At 39.1% G+C, this 14517-nt stretch overlaps 2 protein-coding genes across 2 annotated transcripts; both read left to right on the forward strand.

The window, feature by feature from the left end:
- Positions 1-1254: 1254 nt before the first annotated feature.
- Positions 1255-8895, forward strand: LOC124920195 (violaxanthin de-epoxidase, chloroplastic-like). Its single transcript, XM_047460629.1, has 3 exons — positions 1255-1550; positions 1673-2992; positions 8667-8895. Exons 1-2 carry the CDS (start codon positions 1539-1541, stop codon positions 2951-2953), a joined length of 1293 nt encoding a protein of 430 aa, XP_047316585.1. The 5' UTR covers positions 1255-1538; the 3' UTR covers positions 2954-2992; positions 8667-8895.
- A 3634-nt stretch (positions 8896-12529) lies between these two features.
- Positions 12530-14456, forward strand: LOC124920609. The gene is made up of 2 exons (XM_047461130.1): positions 12530-12940; positions 13063-14456. Exons 1-2 carry the CDS (start codon positions 12623-12625, stop codon positions 14341-14343), a joined length of 1599 nt encoding a protein of 532 aa, XP_047317086.1. The 5' UTR covers positions 12530-12622; the 3' UTR covers positions 14344-14456.
- The last annotated feature ends 61 nt before the right edge of the window (positions 14457-14517 follow it).

Genomic DNA, 14517 nt, shown 5'->3' on the forward strand with positions numbered 1-14517 from the left:
CTTTTGCGTTCCTCTCAACTAAATACACTTTAAGCCTTGAAACGTCTATGGGATTATGGACTCATATAGGTGCAAGTTCGCACTCTTGCGCAACCGCCTTCTTGAGTATCACAATTTCCTCTTCGGTGGCTTGTAACTTGGAGGTCATTCCTTCGAGCTTCTCGTTCAAGGTACTATCTCAAAAAGGAGGGTTTACTCCATGATTTGAGTTTGCTCTTGCATCCCTTCTTTGAGCTCGTCTCTCTCCTTCTCGATCTCGGCGATGTGTTCCTCTAAGTCCCCAAAGTTATCTTGTTCGTTAGCCATGGTGAATTTTACCTTCTCCAACCTGGCGATAATGTCAGCGATATCATCTCTAGATCTCTCATTTTCTTTGGTAGTTTTGGATCCTCCCACTTGAACCTTGCGAGGGTTCCTAAGATCTTGTCTGATCTCGTGGAAAAGTTTCTCAATTTCATTTACGTCATTAGTAGTTTCACTTTCATTCGATATCTTCGTCATTTTGCTTTGATATCAACTAACACGGGTTCAATTTTTCCACCAACTATTCTTGCGACACTAGTTACGATCTTCATGAGAATGAGTAACTAATTAGCTTAACTAGAAGCAATAATTGATGTTTGCTTCAATGGACACAAAACTCTAAAAAGATAAAGTAATCTTTTGCAAAAAGTAGTATATTGCTTGAATATTTAATAATTATAAGATAATACCTTTAGCTATATGACTTAATTCAACTAGCACATTAATCACACACTAATCAACTACCACATTAATAATACATTAACTAACTACTATATTAATAACACACTAATATAGGACATATCTTCGAATTAATTATTTTAGGGTGTCTTCGCATTTCTCTAAGTCATCATATTTTCAATCTTTCTAATTTTCTTTCTCTCATGTACATGCCACAAAAATCTAACTATATTTTTTCGAAAAAAAGAATAAAAAATAAATCTCTCTCCTGCCCATAATTAAAGTGCTCGAAAGTTTGAATGATCATCTTTCAAACAATAGACTTTCGAAACAAATTTCATTAAATATATCTAACTATTTAGATATGGCATATATGTTGTCTAATCCAATTCTCTATACCACTAAAAGAGAGGCTTATGCATAACCACTTAATCCAACATAATGTATAACAAAATAAAATAATGATTTAATTAATTTTCTAACGAGATAAAGCTCAATATCTTGGTGTGGCTGCAACGGTATTGTAATCAATGGCAGAAGTGGCCACTGGTGTACGAACTTTATCAGCTTCTCCTCCTCGATTGTATAGCTTCTCCAATCGCAAACTTCCTTTCACTCTCGTCTTTCCTCCTCCGCTTCTCCGTCGCCAGCAACCGCCTTCCCCCGTCCTCTCAACCGCCTGTCTCCCGCCAGCCGCGGCTCTGTCGCCGACATCAGACCAAACAGAACAACAGAATCACTTCACAGACATCGCGCCTGGTCCTCCTGTAAGAATAGTTGCTATTGTTGGAGAAGGTACCATCAGTCCTCTAAAGTCGACGCCTTGGCTCGATGTTATGCGTCACACGGTGTGTATTTTTGCCCTAATTCAATTCTTTCATCATATGCATGATATCCCCTGATTTTGTGGAATTTCGCAAAATAGAATCATTAGAAAGATAACCCATTTTCTTAATTTCTCATTATGTAGATAGATAGATTGAAATGGTTTGATGACCAATACGATATGGTGGTATTTACTGATCATTTTCATGAAGATGATGGTGATCAATTAGTTCAAAATATGAAGAGGGAACTCAGTCTTGCTGATATTCTGGTCAATATAGCTGTCACAAATGAAGAATCTGTCAAATGGATTCAAAAACACACTGAAAACATACAAAACGTAATGTGCTTTGAATCATCTTCAAGGCTAAGTAACAAACTGGGTGGATCAGTTGTCCAAACTAATTACAAAGGTGACTCATTCAGCTTGAATAACCTTATGAAGAAAAGTGAAGCATCTTTAGAAGTTGTTCAAACTATAGAAGAAGCTTGGGCCAGGTCCAATGCCGATGACATAAGGTTCTGTTTGTTGGTTATCATAAATGCTTATATACGACCGGTTTCAGTATTGAAGAACCTTAGAGCAAAAGGCTTTTCCACCCTGAAATGTATGATGAAGAACTGTGGCCCTCAGATACTTAACTGTCTTTTGGACCCCAAATGTAGGAAAGCTCTCCAGTGCTTGAATAAATGCAGCCCGGTGGATCAGGTCTGTAATTATAAATGCATTGCTTCATATGAAAGTCCCAATCTAGAACAGTTCTCGCTTTGTGTACTTCAGAAGAACAACTGTCTCGACCTAGATGCAAAGATTCCAGGAAAACCTGTAGTGCCTCCAATGATTGCATTTCGTGGGGAAGAATTATGTCATGAGACTGCTGAGGATCTCTTCGTTGGGTGGCTTGGGAATCTGGATTGGAGCTGGCGTGTTGTTGCAGGACAGAATCCAGCTTACGATCAGTTTCCATGCCAATACCAGCTATTCTACAGGGGAAAAGCAAGAGGGTCGTTTTGGTATGAACCGGTTTTTCAGGTGAGAACCTTAGAAGGGGAATTGGTTTGGAGGAGGAGGAGATATCGAGTGAAGAGAGGTACAGTTCCGGGGACATTTAACTTGAGTGTGCTGGATAATGGTGTTGTTTCGAATGAGTTTTGGACGGTGGTGGATGTATGCGATGATCTTAGTTGGGGGTTGTTCCATTATCATGGTGCGGCTCGTGCAGCTGGACAGTCGTATACTGGAGCTGTACTCGTGAGCCCGAATGGGGATTACCCGAATGAAAGGCAGTGGCCTAAAGTAGTTTCGGCGTTGGAAAGGTGTTGCATAAAAGAGTGGGAGTTGTATAGTGTGGATAACTGTTCTTGTCAAGATCCTCCATTGGGGTTGCCTCAAGGTTACAGTTTACACTCAAGGATTCGAGTTTGATAGATGAAAAGATCCATGTATTGTATATATGAGTCTAAGTTTATGGGGAAATTTGAGGAAATGACCCCAAAATATGGCCTAATAGCCGATGGTGCGGGCCCAAGATTTTTATAGCGCTGGTGACCCCCAAATTTTTTAATGACCATTTTACCCATGCGTCACGCACCCTCCAGGTGCGTGACGCACCCTGAACCCTATAAAGGCTTAATTTTTTTTCATTTTCTTTTCAGTTTCTCTCTCATCCAGCCCCTTTCTTCCCGTCTTCTCCGCCGTGAAACCCTAATGGTGGCGGAGAAGATTTTCTCTTCTTTCTCAGCGATGAAGAACGAATCGAAGAGGCACCGTCGACCATGGCACCATATTCAACGGCCTATAGCTTCGAAGAACATCCAATGGAGACGAGTTTGCACAGCGCTGAGGATTTCGAACAAATTGACATTTCATTCGGCCATTCCACTATATTTTGTGTTTATTTCGTTATTGTTTGTTTCGTGTTTGTTTGTTCCTCATTGATTCGCTGATTCCTTTACTGATTCGTTGAATGCAGATTGTTTGTTTGGTAGGATGCGTCAAGATGGATGCGTCAAGATGGATGCGTCAACTCGGATGCGTCAAGATGGATGCGTCAAGATGGATGCGTCAACTCGGATGCGTCAAGTAGGATGCGTCAACTCCGATGCGTCAAGTAGGATGCGTCAAGATGGATGCGTCAAGATGGATGCGTCAACTCGGATGCGTCAAGTAGGATGCGTCAACTCCGATGCGTCAACTCGGATGCGTCAAGTAGGAGACGATGCGTCACATTAATTTTTATTTTATATAAAAACCCAAATAAGCCTCGACCACTATTCATGCTCTCTCTCTCTCTCTCGCACCCGACGACGCACCTGCCTCGACGACGCACCTGCCTCGACGTCTCTTCCTGCTCGTCTTCGTCTTCGTCTTCATCTTCTCGTTCATTCATTGACTTCTTGAGGTTAGTTTTAGTTATGTTTGTTTATGTTCATGTTAGGTTTTAGGGTTGGTTGCTTCTTGTTTGCAAATGGTTCATTCATGGTTTATGTTAGGGTTAGGTTTTAGGGTTGGTTGCTTCTTGTTTGCAAATGGTTCATTCATGGTTTATGTTAGGGTTTAGGGTTGCTACATGCTTGCAAATGCTTCATGCATGTTTTATGTTATGTTTTTAGGGTTGCTTCTTGCTTTCAAATAGTTCATGCATGTTTTATGTTAGGGTTTTAGGGTAGGTTGCTTCCTGCTTTCAAACGGTTCATGCATGTTTTTCGAATACTTCTTCGGCGATGACAGCAACTATAGGAATAGTTGGAAAGTATGCGATGATATATATATTCCTTTGAACATCAAAGACGTCCACTGGGTACTTTGTGTTGTCCGTCTACAGCAATGGCGCGTAGACGTATATGACTGCGATCCTGGATGTTATGCTAATCTTGATGAGTTTGTGCTGCCGATGTGCCAAATGATTCCGGTTATATTTGACAAGGCATTGCCTCTTGAAGATAAACAACGATTTCCAATGCTCAACCCTGATTCCGTTTTGCCATACACTAGACGTCCAGAGTCCGAAGTTCCCAAAGCAACAAAGAGTGGAGATTGTGGTGTATTTGTACTTATGTATATTGAGTACTTGACTGCAGGTCTGAATCTATCAGAAGTGACCTCAACTGAGATGAAAGCTTGGAGAGAAAAGTGGGCAGTGAGGTTATTTCATGGTATTGTAGATCCATAGGTTATTTATGAAACTTTTGTTCTGTACTGATATCAAATTTTTGTAATGTTAATCTCAAACCTTTGTAATATAGTTGATTTAATGATATCAAATGTTGTTTATGATATATATGTTATTCTAATTAATTAAACCATGCACTAATGTAAACCATGCACTAATGTAAACCTTTGTAATTTTTGTAATGTTAATCTCAAACCTTTGTAATAGGTTCTGCACTAATGTAAACCATGTTTCGTCAAGCAGCTGCGTCAAGCAGTTTCGTCAAGCAGCTGCGTCAAGCAGCTGCGTCAAGCAGCTGCGTCAAGCAGCTGCGTCAAGCAGCTGCGTCAAGCAGTTGCGTCAAGCAGTTGCGTCAAGCAGCTGCGTCTAGAAAAACACTTGGTACAAAAACCCTGTCCCTGTATTACATTCACCAGAAAACTACAAAAACACCATAAAACAACATTAACACCATTAACAATACAATACACTTTACTGAATCCTTGAATCTTGAATCCTTGATGCAAACACAACATTAACACCTCCACACAAGACATTTGGTAATAAGTCTACAAAAACAACATTAACACCACAACACAACACTAACAAGTTCATTCTAAGCTAATGGCTCGTAAGATTGAGATGATGGCTCGTAGAGCTGAGATGAGGGCTCGTACAGTTGAGATGATGATGGCTCATTCTGCTGAGATGATGAGGGCACATGCTGCTGAGATGATGAGGGCTCATGCTGCTGAGATGATGAGGGCTCATGCTGCTGAGATGATGCTCTTGCTCTTGCGGTAGACGGTGCAGGCATCACTGCTTTGCATGTTGCTCTATTATGTCCTAGACCTGCACATGAACTGCATCGTCTCGGGACCTTACGGACCTCACCTTGGGATGTCCTACGTTTAGTTTGTGGCCGACCTTTCTTAACCTTCACAGGTGGTTTTAGACACACGCGTTGTTTGATAATATCGGGAAGATCCCAATTCTCTTCATCACCAACCGGATAACATGTCTCCGCATATGCATTCAACCAAGATACAGTTGTATAATACCTATGAGAAGGATAATAAAACAATTAAAAATAGGTTAAATAAATAAGTTCAAAACGATTAAATACCTTGAGCATAAGTCGTAAGGAACCACATTCCTGTGACGGGCAGCAGCCAGTGCATGTGTACAAGGAAGACCGGAGACTTCAAATACCCTACAAGTGCAGTCCTTGTCCTTCAAATTGACTTTATAATGTGCCTCATTATCATGCACATACAACTCAAATCGGTTAAGGGATGATACGGTATAGAATCTTGCTTTCTCAAAACCATCACATAATAACTTTTCATACGTTGGAGATAAAAATTCTTGGTGGTTGGACGCTTTTTCTCTTCTATCATTAAACCACCCTTGTAATGTTGTTCTTAAAAACTCAAGCATTGCTGAAATTGGATACTTTCTGGCTTCCCTGCACTGACTATTCAAACTCTCTGCATAATTGCTTGTGAGTTGATTGTATCGTTTACCGGGGAAATATGCTCTACTCCATCTTTGAAACCCAATCTCTTCCAAATAGGCAGCAATCCTATGATCTTTAACCCTGATCTTGTCAAAAAACCGATTAAATTGGGGGATAGTGTACGCACGAGAAGCCAAATCAAACTCGACATGGCAATTATCAGTTTTGAATTTGGCATTAATATTCATCTTTATGTGATATGTGCACGCACCGTGGTCTGCTTCTGGAAAAACAGCACACAAGGCATTGGCTATACTTGGGTGTCTATCGGATACGAAGACGAGATCATCAACTAATCCAATTGCTTCTCTAAGTTTTTGCATGAAATAAGTCCACGAGTTATTATTCTCTGAATCAACAACGCCGAATGCAACAGGATACAGTTGCTCATTGGCATCCAATGCAACAGCCACCAATAGTTGACCTCCCACCTTGTGCTTGAGAAAACTTGCATCAACACACAATACGGGACGACAGAAGGCTTTGAAACCCCTAATTGAGAGGCCTAGAGACATGAACATATATTTGAAATGCCCGTGCTCGTCTGTCTGAATATCTGTTATGGTACCCGGATTATTCTTCTCCAACATGTATAGGTATGAAGGCAATTTTCCATAGGAATCCTCTACCGTTCCTCGCACCGCCGTTAAAGCCGTTTCCCTTGCCCTCCAAGCCTTATTATAAGTCAAAAACATCCCATAATCTGACTGCATGTCTTCAATTATTTTTTTAGGCAAGTGGTTATGGTGATGATCCATGTACTTACCCTTCATGCACTGCCCAATAACCCATGCCGGTGTTTGCATTTTTTTTTCCGGCCTCGTCAAAACTGAGCATGAGTGTTGTCGATTGAATTTCCGAATCTCAAACATCTCGGAAAACTTACCTTTCACAGCACGTAAGCTCCACTTGCATGTCTCATCCATACATTTCACATACCAAAGATGTTTTCGAGACTTTTTCACTTTGAATTCAAAATGATAAGTCATCGCATATTTATATAGCGTCAGTTGAAGTTCTTTTTTAGTATCAAATAACGTACCGACTTCCAATACGGTTTCACTAGTTAACGCCAATGCAAATGAAGGGTCTGTCGGTGATACGTCTGTAGGGTCTGTCGATGGTGTGCCCATTGACGCTCTTGCACTAGATGGTGTACCCATTGACGCTCTTGCACTAGATGGTGTACCCATTGACGCTCTTGCACTAGATGGTGTACCCATTGCTCTTGCACTAGATGGTGTACCCATTGGTGTAGGTATTGACCGGTGCGGCGTGCGTGCAACTACTGATGCAGGACTAGTAGTAGCTTGGAAATCACTAACCCGTTCATAATTAAAGTCAATAACGCGTTCATGATTAATCAGTTCATGATGAGCTCGTTCATCTTCTTCTCCTCCTCCTTCATTATCACTTTCAAATAAAATCTGTTGAGAAACAACTCGAGAAACAACGCCGGGTATACTTTTTTGAGTAATGATTGGTAGTGTAGTATCTTGACTTGGGTACTTCTCTACTAATGAGACACAAAGTGGTGACGAAGATGACGAACTTCGACCCGATATCAACCGTGATAAATACATGCCCACATCTTTATCTCCCTCAATAACAACAGGGGGAAGTTTTGCAGAAGGATCATACATGACTTTAATCACTAAATCATATGCAGACTTTTGCACGTTAATCGTCTCATAGATTGTATCAACTAATTGAGCAAATGTAGTACATTGAGGTATATCCATGGTTTTGCATGATTGTGCAGAGAAAGACCTGGTACCATTGGCTGCAATTTGCCACTCTCCATTGTACACAACAAATACGTCAGCAAATACTTCAGCTGCAATTGAAAAAATTATAGTATCAATCGAGAGACACCGTAATAATGAAATCAAGTAATAGTTATAAAGGGTCTGGGGTGCGTTACGCATCTGCGTTACGCAACTACGTGACGCAACTGCGTTACGCAACTACGTGACGCAACTGCGTTACGCAACTACGTGACGCAACTGCGTTACGCACCCGGTTTCCGCCGCGACGGTGGCATTCCACCTACTCATTCACTAATCACTACACCCTAACCTAACAAACAAAGCAATCCAAGAGATAAATGAAGAAGGAGAAGAATACCTGTAGCAGCAGAAAGAGACATGGTGAAGGAAGAGAGGATTCCGCCGTCGTCTTCGTCGATCGGTGGTTCGGTTTTTTAGAGAGAAGGAGGAGAAGGGAAGTGAAGAGGGAGAAGAAGAAAGAAAGAATGAAAAGAACTGATCTTTTTTTTCTTATATAGTAAGGGCATTGTGGACTTTTCACAATGCCCTCAGGTGCGTCACGCAACGGGAGGGTGCGTGACGCAACGGGGGTATTTTCGGCAGAAAAATGTTTGGGGGTCACCAGCGCTATAAAAATCTTGGGCCCGCACCATCGGCTATTAGGCCCTATTTTGGGGTCATTTCCTCAAATTTCCCAAGTTTATGTCCCATTTATCAAAACGATATCATTTTGATACTGATTAAAAGAAAAAAACCATCCCATCATCAGACCTTTAGCTTGCTTTGCTCCTGAATAATCAATTGTCGAGTCAACGACACTCACACGCAGGAAAGGCTTCAAAATCAAAGACGTTTTTTTAAATAATATCATTTGCGCTAGATAACAAATATTCTTTGTAAGTTTCAGTAAATATTTGAAATATTTTTCATCAGTTTGAATTCTAAATGACTAGATTTTTATAAAGAGGGTTATCTTTTGTACTGCTATTTTTCTTCTCTTGCCTTATTAGAAATTGAAAAAATAGATTTATGTTTTTTTTTATGATAGAGTTTTGTTCTATGCATCTATGTATAGTCACAAGCAGGAGCTTTTATGTGGGAAGTCATGATGTTGAAGGTTTTCATCACATATTTTGCTTAATTTCGATTAATGTGAATCATGGGAGGTGAATTTACGAGTTGTCGTGGTTAAATTTTAAAATAAACAAAGTCCGTCGAGAAGATTTGAAGAATACTGAATTATTTGTTATAAAAGACTTTGTACCACATATAAGTTTGAAAATTGAGTCGGTTAAATTGGGAAATATTTGAATATTAATTAATTTATCATAGAATATTTTGTACCGCATGAGTTTGGAAATGTATACTTAAAAATGTCAATCACATAAACTAAAATTTGGTTATGTTTGAAAATAAGAAGGTATAAAAAGTCACCACAGGTACTCTTAATAAATGTTGCCCATAGGATAGATACCATAAGCTAAATAATATCCCATTGTGTAGTTGCGTCAATTTATTGAATATCGAACCGATGGAGCAACACATTGTGTTAAGCCATGAAATATCGTCGAATGTTCAAGAACATTTATGTCGTTCAAAGACCCTGGAAGTCCAAAAAATGCATGCCATATCTACAAATCATGCGAGGACACTACCTCTAATATTAATGTAGGTTCATGAATATGACCTTTAAACATATTGTGCCATGCGGTTGGATAATTTTTCCACGTCCAGTGCATGCATCAATACTTCCCAACATTCCGGGAAACCCACGACTCTCACCTGTGTTAGCAAACGTCTCAAATCATTGGGGGTTGGTGACATTAGATACTCTTCCCCAAATACTTCAACAATTGTTTTAGTAAACAATTTAAGACTCTTTAAGGCAGTGCTTGCTCCAATGCGCACATACTCGTCAATGGAGTCTGCGGAATCCCCGTAAGCTAATATTCATAGTACCGCTGTGATTTTTTGTAGTGAAGATAATCCTTGTGTACTTGCAGCGTTTTTCTTACGCACAAAGTAAGGCTCGTGTTTTTCAACCTCCATTTGTATGCGAAAGAACACATCACGATTCATACGAAATCGTCTTCAGAACATATATGTTGGGTAGACTGGATTTTCAGAAAAATAATCTTTGTATAAGCGCTCATGGTCTTGCTCTATATCACGTGGAATGATACGACGTTTCATTTTACCCATGGTAGAAGAGCTTGCGGTTGATCGGGACGTATTGAGGAATCTTCTTCTAGCATATTCCATGGTTACAATTTGGTCGAGTTCATCATCGAAGGAAGTCATTGAAGATGAATCGAACTCAGAATTCGAGTCACTAATATTTTTGAGAATACAATTATATATGGAACTCATGTTGTTGAAGAAGGAAAGTAAAAGTTGGAATGCTAGATACAAGTTTGGTTTTTCCACTCAAATTTATAGAGTTTGGAATTAAATTCAAAAAAACTAACCGTTGGAATATGATTATTATAATAAAATATTTTGGAGGGAATGAATATTTTATAATTTTGTAGGATATAGAAATGTAAAATTTAGAGTAGCTGATGTATGGACCAGTTAAAACTTGAGATGCTAAAGTAAGTTTATGATGTTTTAATGTATTTTAAATACCCAGATTTAGATTAGCTGGTGCAGTTGCTCTTATAAGCATTCACTCTTATAATATCAAAAGACAATATGTGATATTTTTCTTTCTGTTTCCGTAATTAATATTACCATTTATGATTGTTTTATTTCATAAATAAAAAACCATAAAATAATATTTATAATTACCGGTTTCCAAAATTAATTTCACCATTAATGAACAATAAAAATAATATTTCTAATTATTAATAATATCTAATATATATACAATAATTAGAAATAATTCCATTTAATTTATTCGTCAACTCTAAGTGTGTGACCTCATATGACCTAATTATTATATCTATAGGTTTAAACTCATTAATCGCAGTTGGCTTCTAGCAAAACATTACGACTCCTAAAATAATTGGATTAAATCATTTCCGTTAATTGTCCTATCCAAGTTTAGTCATTGCACGTTAGTGAAAGCGAACAAGGCTTCGTCATCCGAGTAGTTAGGGATCTCAATGAGAGTAGCGATGAACTCATTGACATACTCTTTGATGCTTTCCCTATGTGAGAGTCGTCGTAACTTGGCCTTTGCTTCCCGAATGGCGTTTTTGGGATAGAATTACTTATTAAGTTCCTCCTTAAACTCTTCTAAGGTGTTGATAGAACATATACATCTTTCTATGTCATTACTTCTTCGTCTCCACCACATCATTACGGTGTCTTCTAGGTAGGTTGTGAAAGTATCTATCTTTTTGCCTCTTCCACTAGGTCGGGTGCTTTGAAATACTAATTTAGACCCCATAAGAAGTTATTGATCTCTTTTGCGTTCCTCTCAACTAAATACACTTTAAGCCTTGAAACGTCTATGGGATTATGGACTCATATAGGTGTAAGTTCGCACTCTTGCGCAACCGCCTTCTTGAGTATCACAATTTCCTCTTCGGTGGCTTGTAACTTGGAGGTCATTCCTTCGAGCTTCTCGTTCAAGGTACTATCTCAAAAAGGAGGGTTTGCTCCATGATTTGAGTTTTCTCTTGCATCCCTTCTTTGAGCTCGTCTCTCTCCTTCTCGATCTCGGCGATGTGTTCCTCTAAGTCCCCAAAGTTATCTTGTTCGTTAGCCATGGTGAATTTTACCTTCTCCAACCTGGCGATAATGTCAGCGATATCATCTCTAGATCTCTCATTTTCTTTGGTAGTTTTGGATCCTCCCACTTGAACCTTGCGAGGGTTCCTAAGATCTTCTCTGATCTCGTGGAAAAGTTTCTCGATTTCATTTACGTCATTAGTAGTTTCACTTTCATTCGATATCTTCGTCATTTTGCTTTGATATCAACTAACACGGGTTCAATCTTTCCACCAACTATTCTTGCGACACTAGTTACGATCTTCATGAGAATGAGTAACTAATTAGCTTAACTAGAAGCAATAATTGATATTTGCTTCAATGGACACAAAACTCTAAAAAGATAAAGTAATCTTTTGCAAAAAGTAGTATATTGCTTGAATATTTAATAATTATGAGATAATACCTTTAGCTATATGACTTAATTCAACTAGCACATTAATCACACACTAATCAACTACCACATTAATAATACATTAACTAACTACTATATTAATAAAACACTAATTTAGGACATATCTTCGAATTAATTATTTTAGGGTGTCTTCGCATTTCTCTAAGTCATCATATTTTCAATCATTCTAATTTTCTTTCTCTCATGTACATGCCACAAAAATCTAACTATATTTTTTCGAAAAAAAGAATAAAAAATAAATCTCTCTCCTGCCCATAATTAAAGTGCTCGAAAGTTTGAATGATCATCTTTCAAACAATAGACTTTCCGAAACAAATTTCATTAAATATATCTAACTATTTAGATATGGCATATATGTTGTCTAATCCAATTCTCTATACCACTAAAAGAGAGGCTTATGCATAACCACTTAATCCAACATAATGTATAACAAAATAAAATAATGATTTAATTAATTTTCTAACGAGATAAAGCTCAATATCTTCTTCAATATCTCGGTGTGGCTGCAACGGTATTGTAATCAATGGCAGAAGTGGCCACCGGTGTACGAACTTTATCAGCTTCTCCTCCTCGATTGTATAGCTTCTCCAATCGCAAACTTCCTTTCACTCTCGTCTTTCCTCCTCCGCTTCTCCGTCGCCAGCAACCGCCTTCCCCCGTCCTCTCAACCGCCTGTCTCCCGCCAGCCGCGGCTCTATCGCCGACATCAGACCAAACAGAACAACAGAATCACTTCACAGACATCGCGCCTGGTCCTCCTGTAAGAATAGTTGCTATTGTTGGAGAAGGTACCATCAGTCCTCTAAAGTCGACGCCTTGGCTCGATGTTATGCGTCACACGGTGTGTATTTTTGCCCTAATTCAATTCTTGCATCATATGCATGATATCCCCTGATTTTGTGGAATTTCACAAAATATAATCATTAGAAAGATAACCCACTTTCTTAATTTCTCATTATGTAGATAGATAGATTGAAATGGTTTGATGACCAATACGATATGGTGGTATTTACTGATAATTTTCATGAAGATGATGGTGATCAATTAGTTCAAAATATGAAGAGGGAACTCAGTATTGCTGATATTCTTGTCAATATAGCTGTTACAAATGAAGAATCTGTCAAATGGATTCACAAACACACTGAAAACATACAAAACGTAATGTGCTTTGAATCATCTTCAAGGCTAAGTAACAAACTGGGTGGATCAGTTGTCCAAACTAATTACAAAGGTGACTCATTCAGCTTGAATAACCTTATGAAGAAAAGTGAAGCATCTTTAGAAGTTGTTCGAACTATAGAAGAAGCTTGGGCCAGGTCCAATGCCGATGACATAAGGTTCTGTTTGTTGGTTATCATAAATGCTTATATACGACCGGTTTCAGTATTGAAGAACCTTAGAGCAAAAGGCTTTTCCACCCTGAAATGTATGATGAAGAACTGTGGCCCTCAGATACTTAACTGTCTTTTGGACCCTCAATGTAGGAAAGCTCTCCAGTGCTTGAATAAATGCAGCCCGGTGGATCAGGTCTGTAATTATAAATGCATTGCTTCATATGAAAGTCCCAATCTAGAACAGTTCTCGCTTTGTGTACTTCAGAAGAACAACTGTCTCGACCTAGATGCAAAGATTCCCGGAAAACCTGTAGTGCCTCCAATGATTGCATTTCGTGGGGAAGAATTATGTCATGAGACTGCTGAGGATCTCTTTGTTGGGTGGCTTGGGAATCTGGATTGGAGCTGGCGTGTTGTTGCAGGACAGAATCCAGCTTACGATCAGTTTCCATGCCAATACCAGCTATTTTACAGGGGAAAAGCAAGAGGGTCGTTTTGGTATGAACCGGTTTTTCAGGTGAGAACCTTAGAAGGGGAATTGGTTTGGAGGAGGAGGAGATATCGAGTGAAGAGAGGTAAAGTTCCGGGGACATTTAACTTGAGTGTGCTGGATAATGGTGTTGTTTCGAATGAGTTTTGGACGGTGGTGGATGTATGCGATGATCTTAGTTGGGGGTTGTTCCATTATCATGGTGCGGCTCGTGCAGCTGGACAATCGTATACAGGAGCTGTACTCGTGAGCCCGAACGGGGATTACCCGAATGAAAGGCAGTGGCCTAAAGTAGTTTTGGCGTTGGAAAGGTGTTGCATAAAAGAGTGGGAGTTGTATAGTGTGGATAACTGTTCTTGTCAAGATCCTCCATTGGGGTTGCCTCAAGGTTACAGTTTACACTCAAGGATTCAAGTTTGATAGATGAAAAGATCCATGTATTGTATATATGAGTCTAAGTTTATGTCCCATTTATCAAAATGATATCATTTTGATACTGATTAAAAGAAAAAAACCATCCCATCATCAGACCTTTAGCTTGCTTTGCTCCTGAATAATCAATTGTCTAGTCAACACACTCACGCGCAGGAAAGG

The sequence above is a fragment of the Impatiens glandulifera genome, chromosome 1 (genome assembly GCF_907164915.1).
Source record: "Impatiens glandulifera chromosome 1, dImpGla2.1, whole genome shotgun sequence".
Lineage (NCBI taxonomy): Eukaryota > Viridiplantae > Streptophyta > Magnoliopsida > Ericales > Balsaminaceae > Impatiens > Impatiens glandulifera.

Excerpts from the sequence above, each read along its gene's own strand:
- LOC124920609 (XM_047461130.1), top strand. The coding sequence starts at position 12,623 with ATGGCAGAAGTGGCCACCGGTGTACGAACTTTATCAGCTTCTCCTCCT. Across the intron at positions 12,941-13,062 it reads TCGATGTTATGCGTCACACG|ATAGATAGATTGAAATGGTT; the intron begins GTGTGTATTTTT and ends CTCATTATGTAG.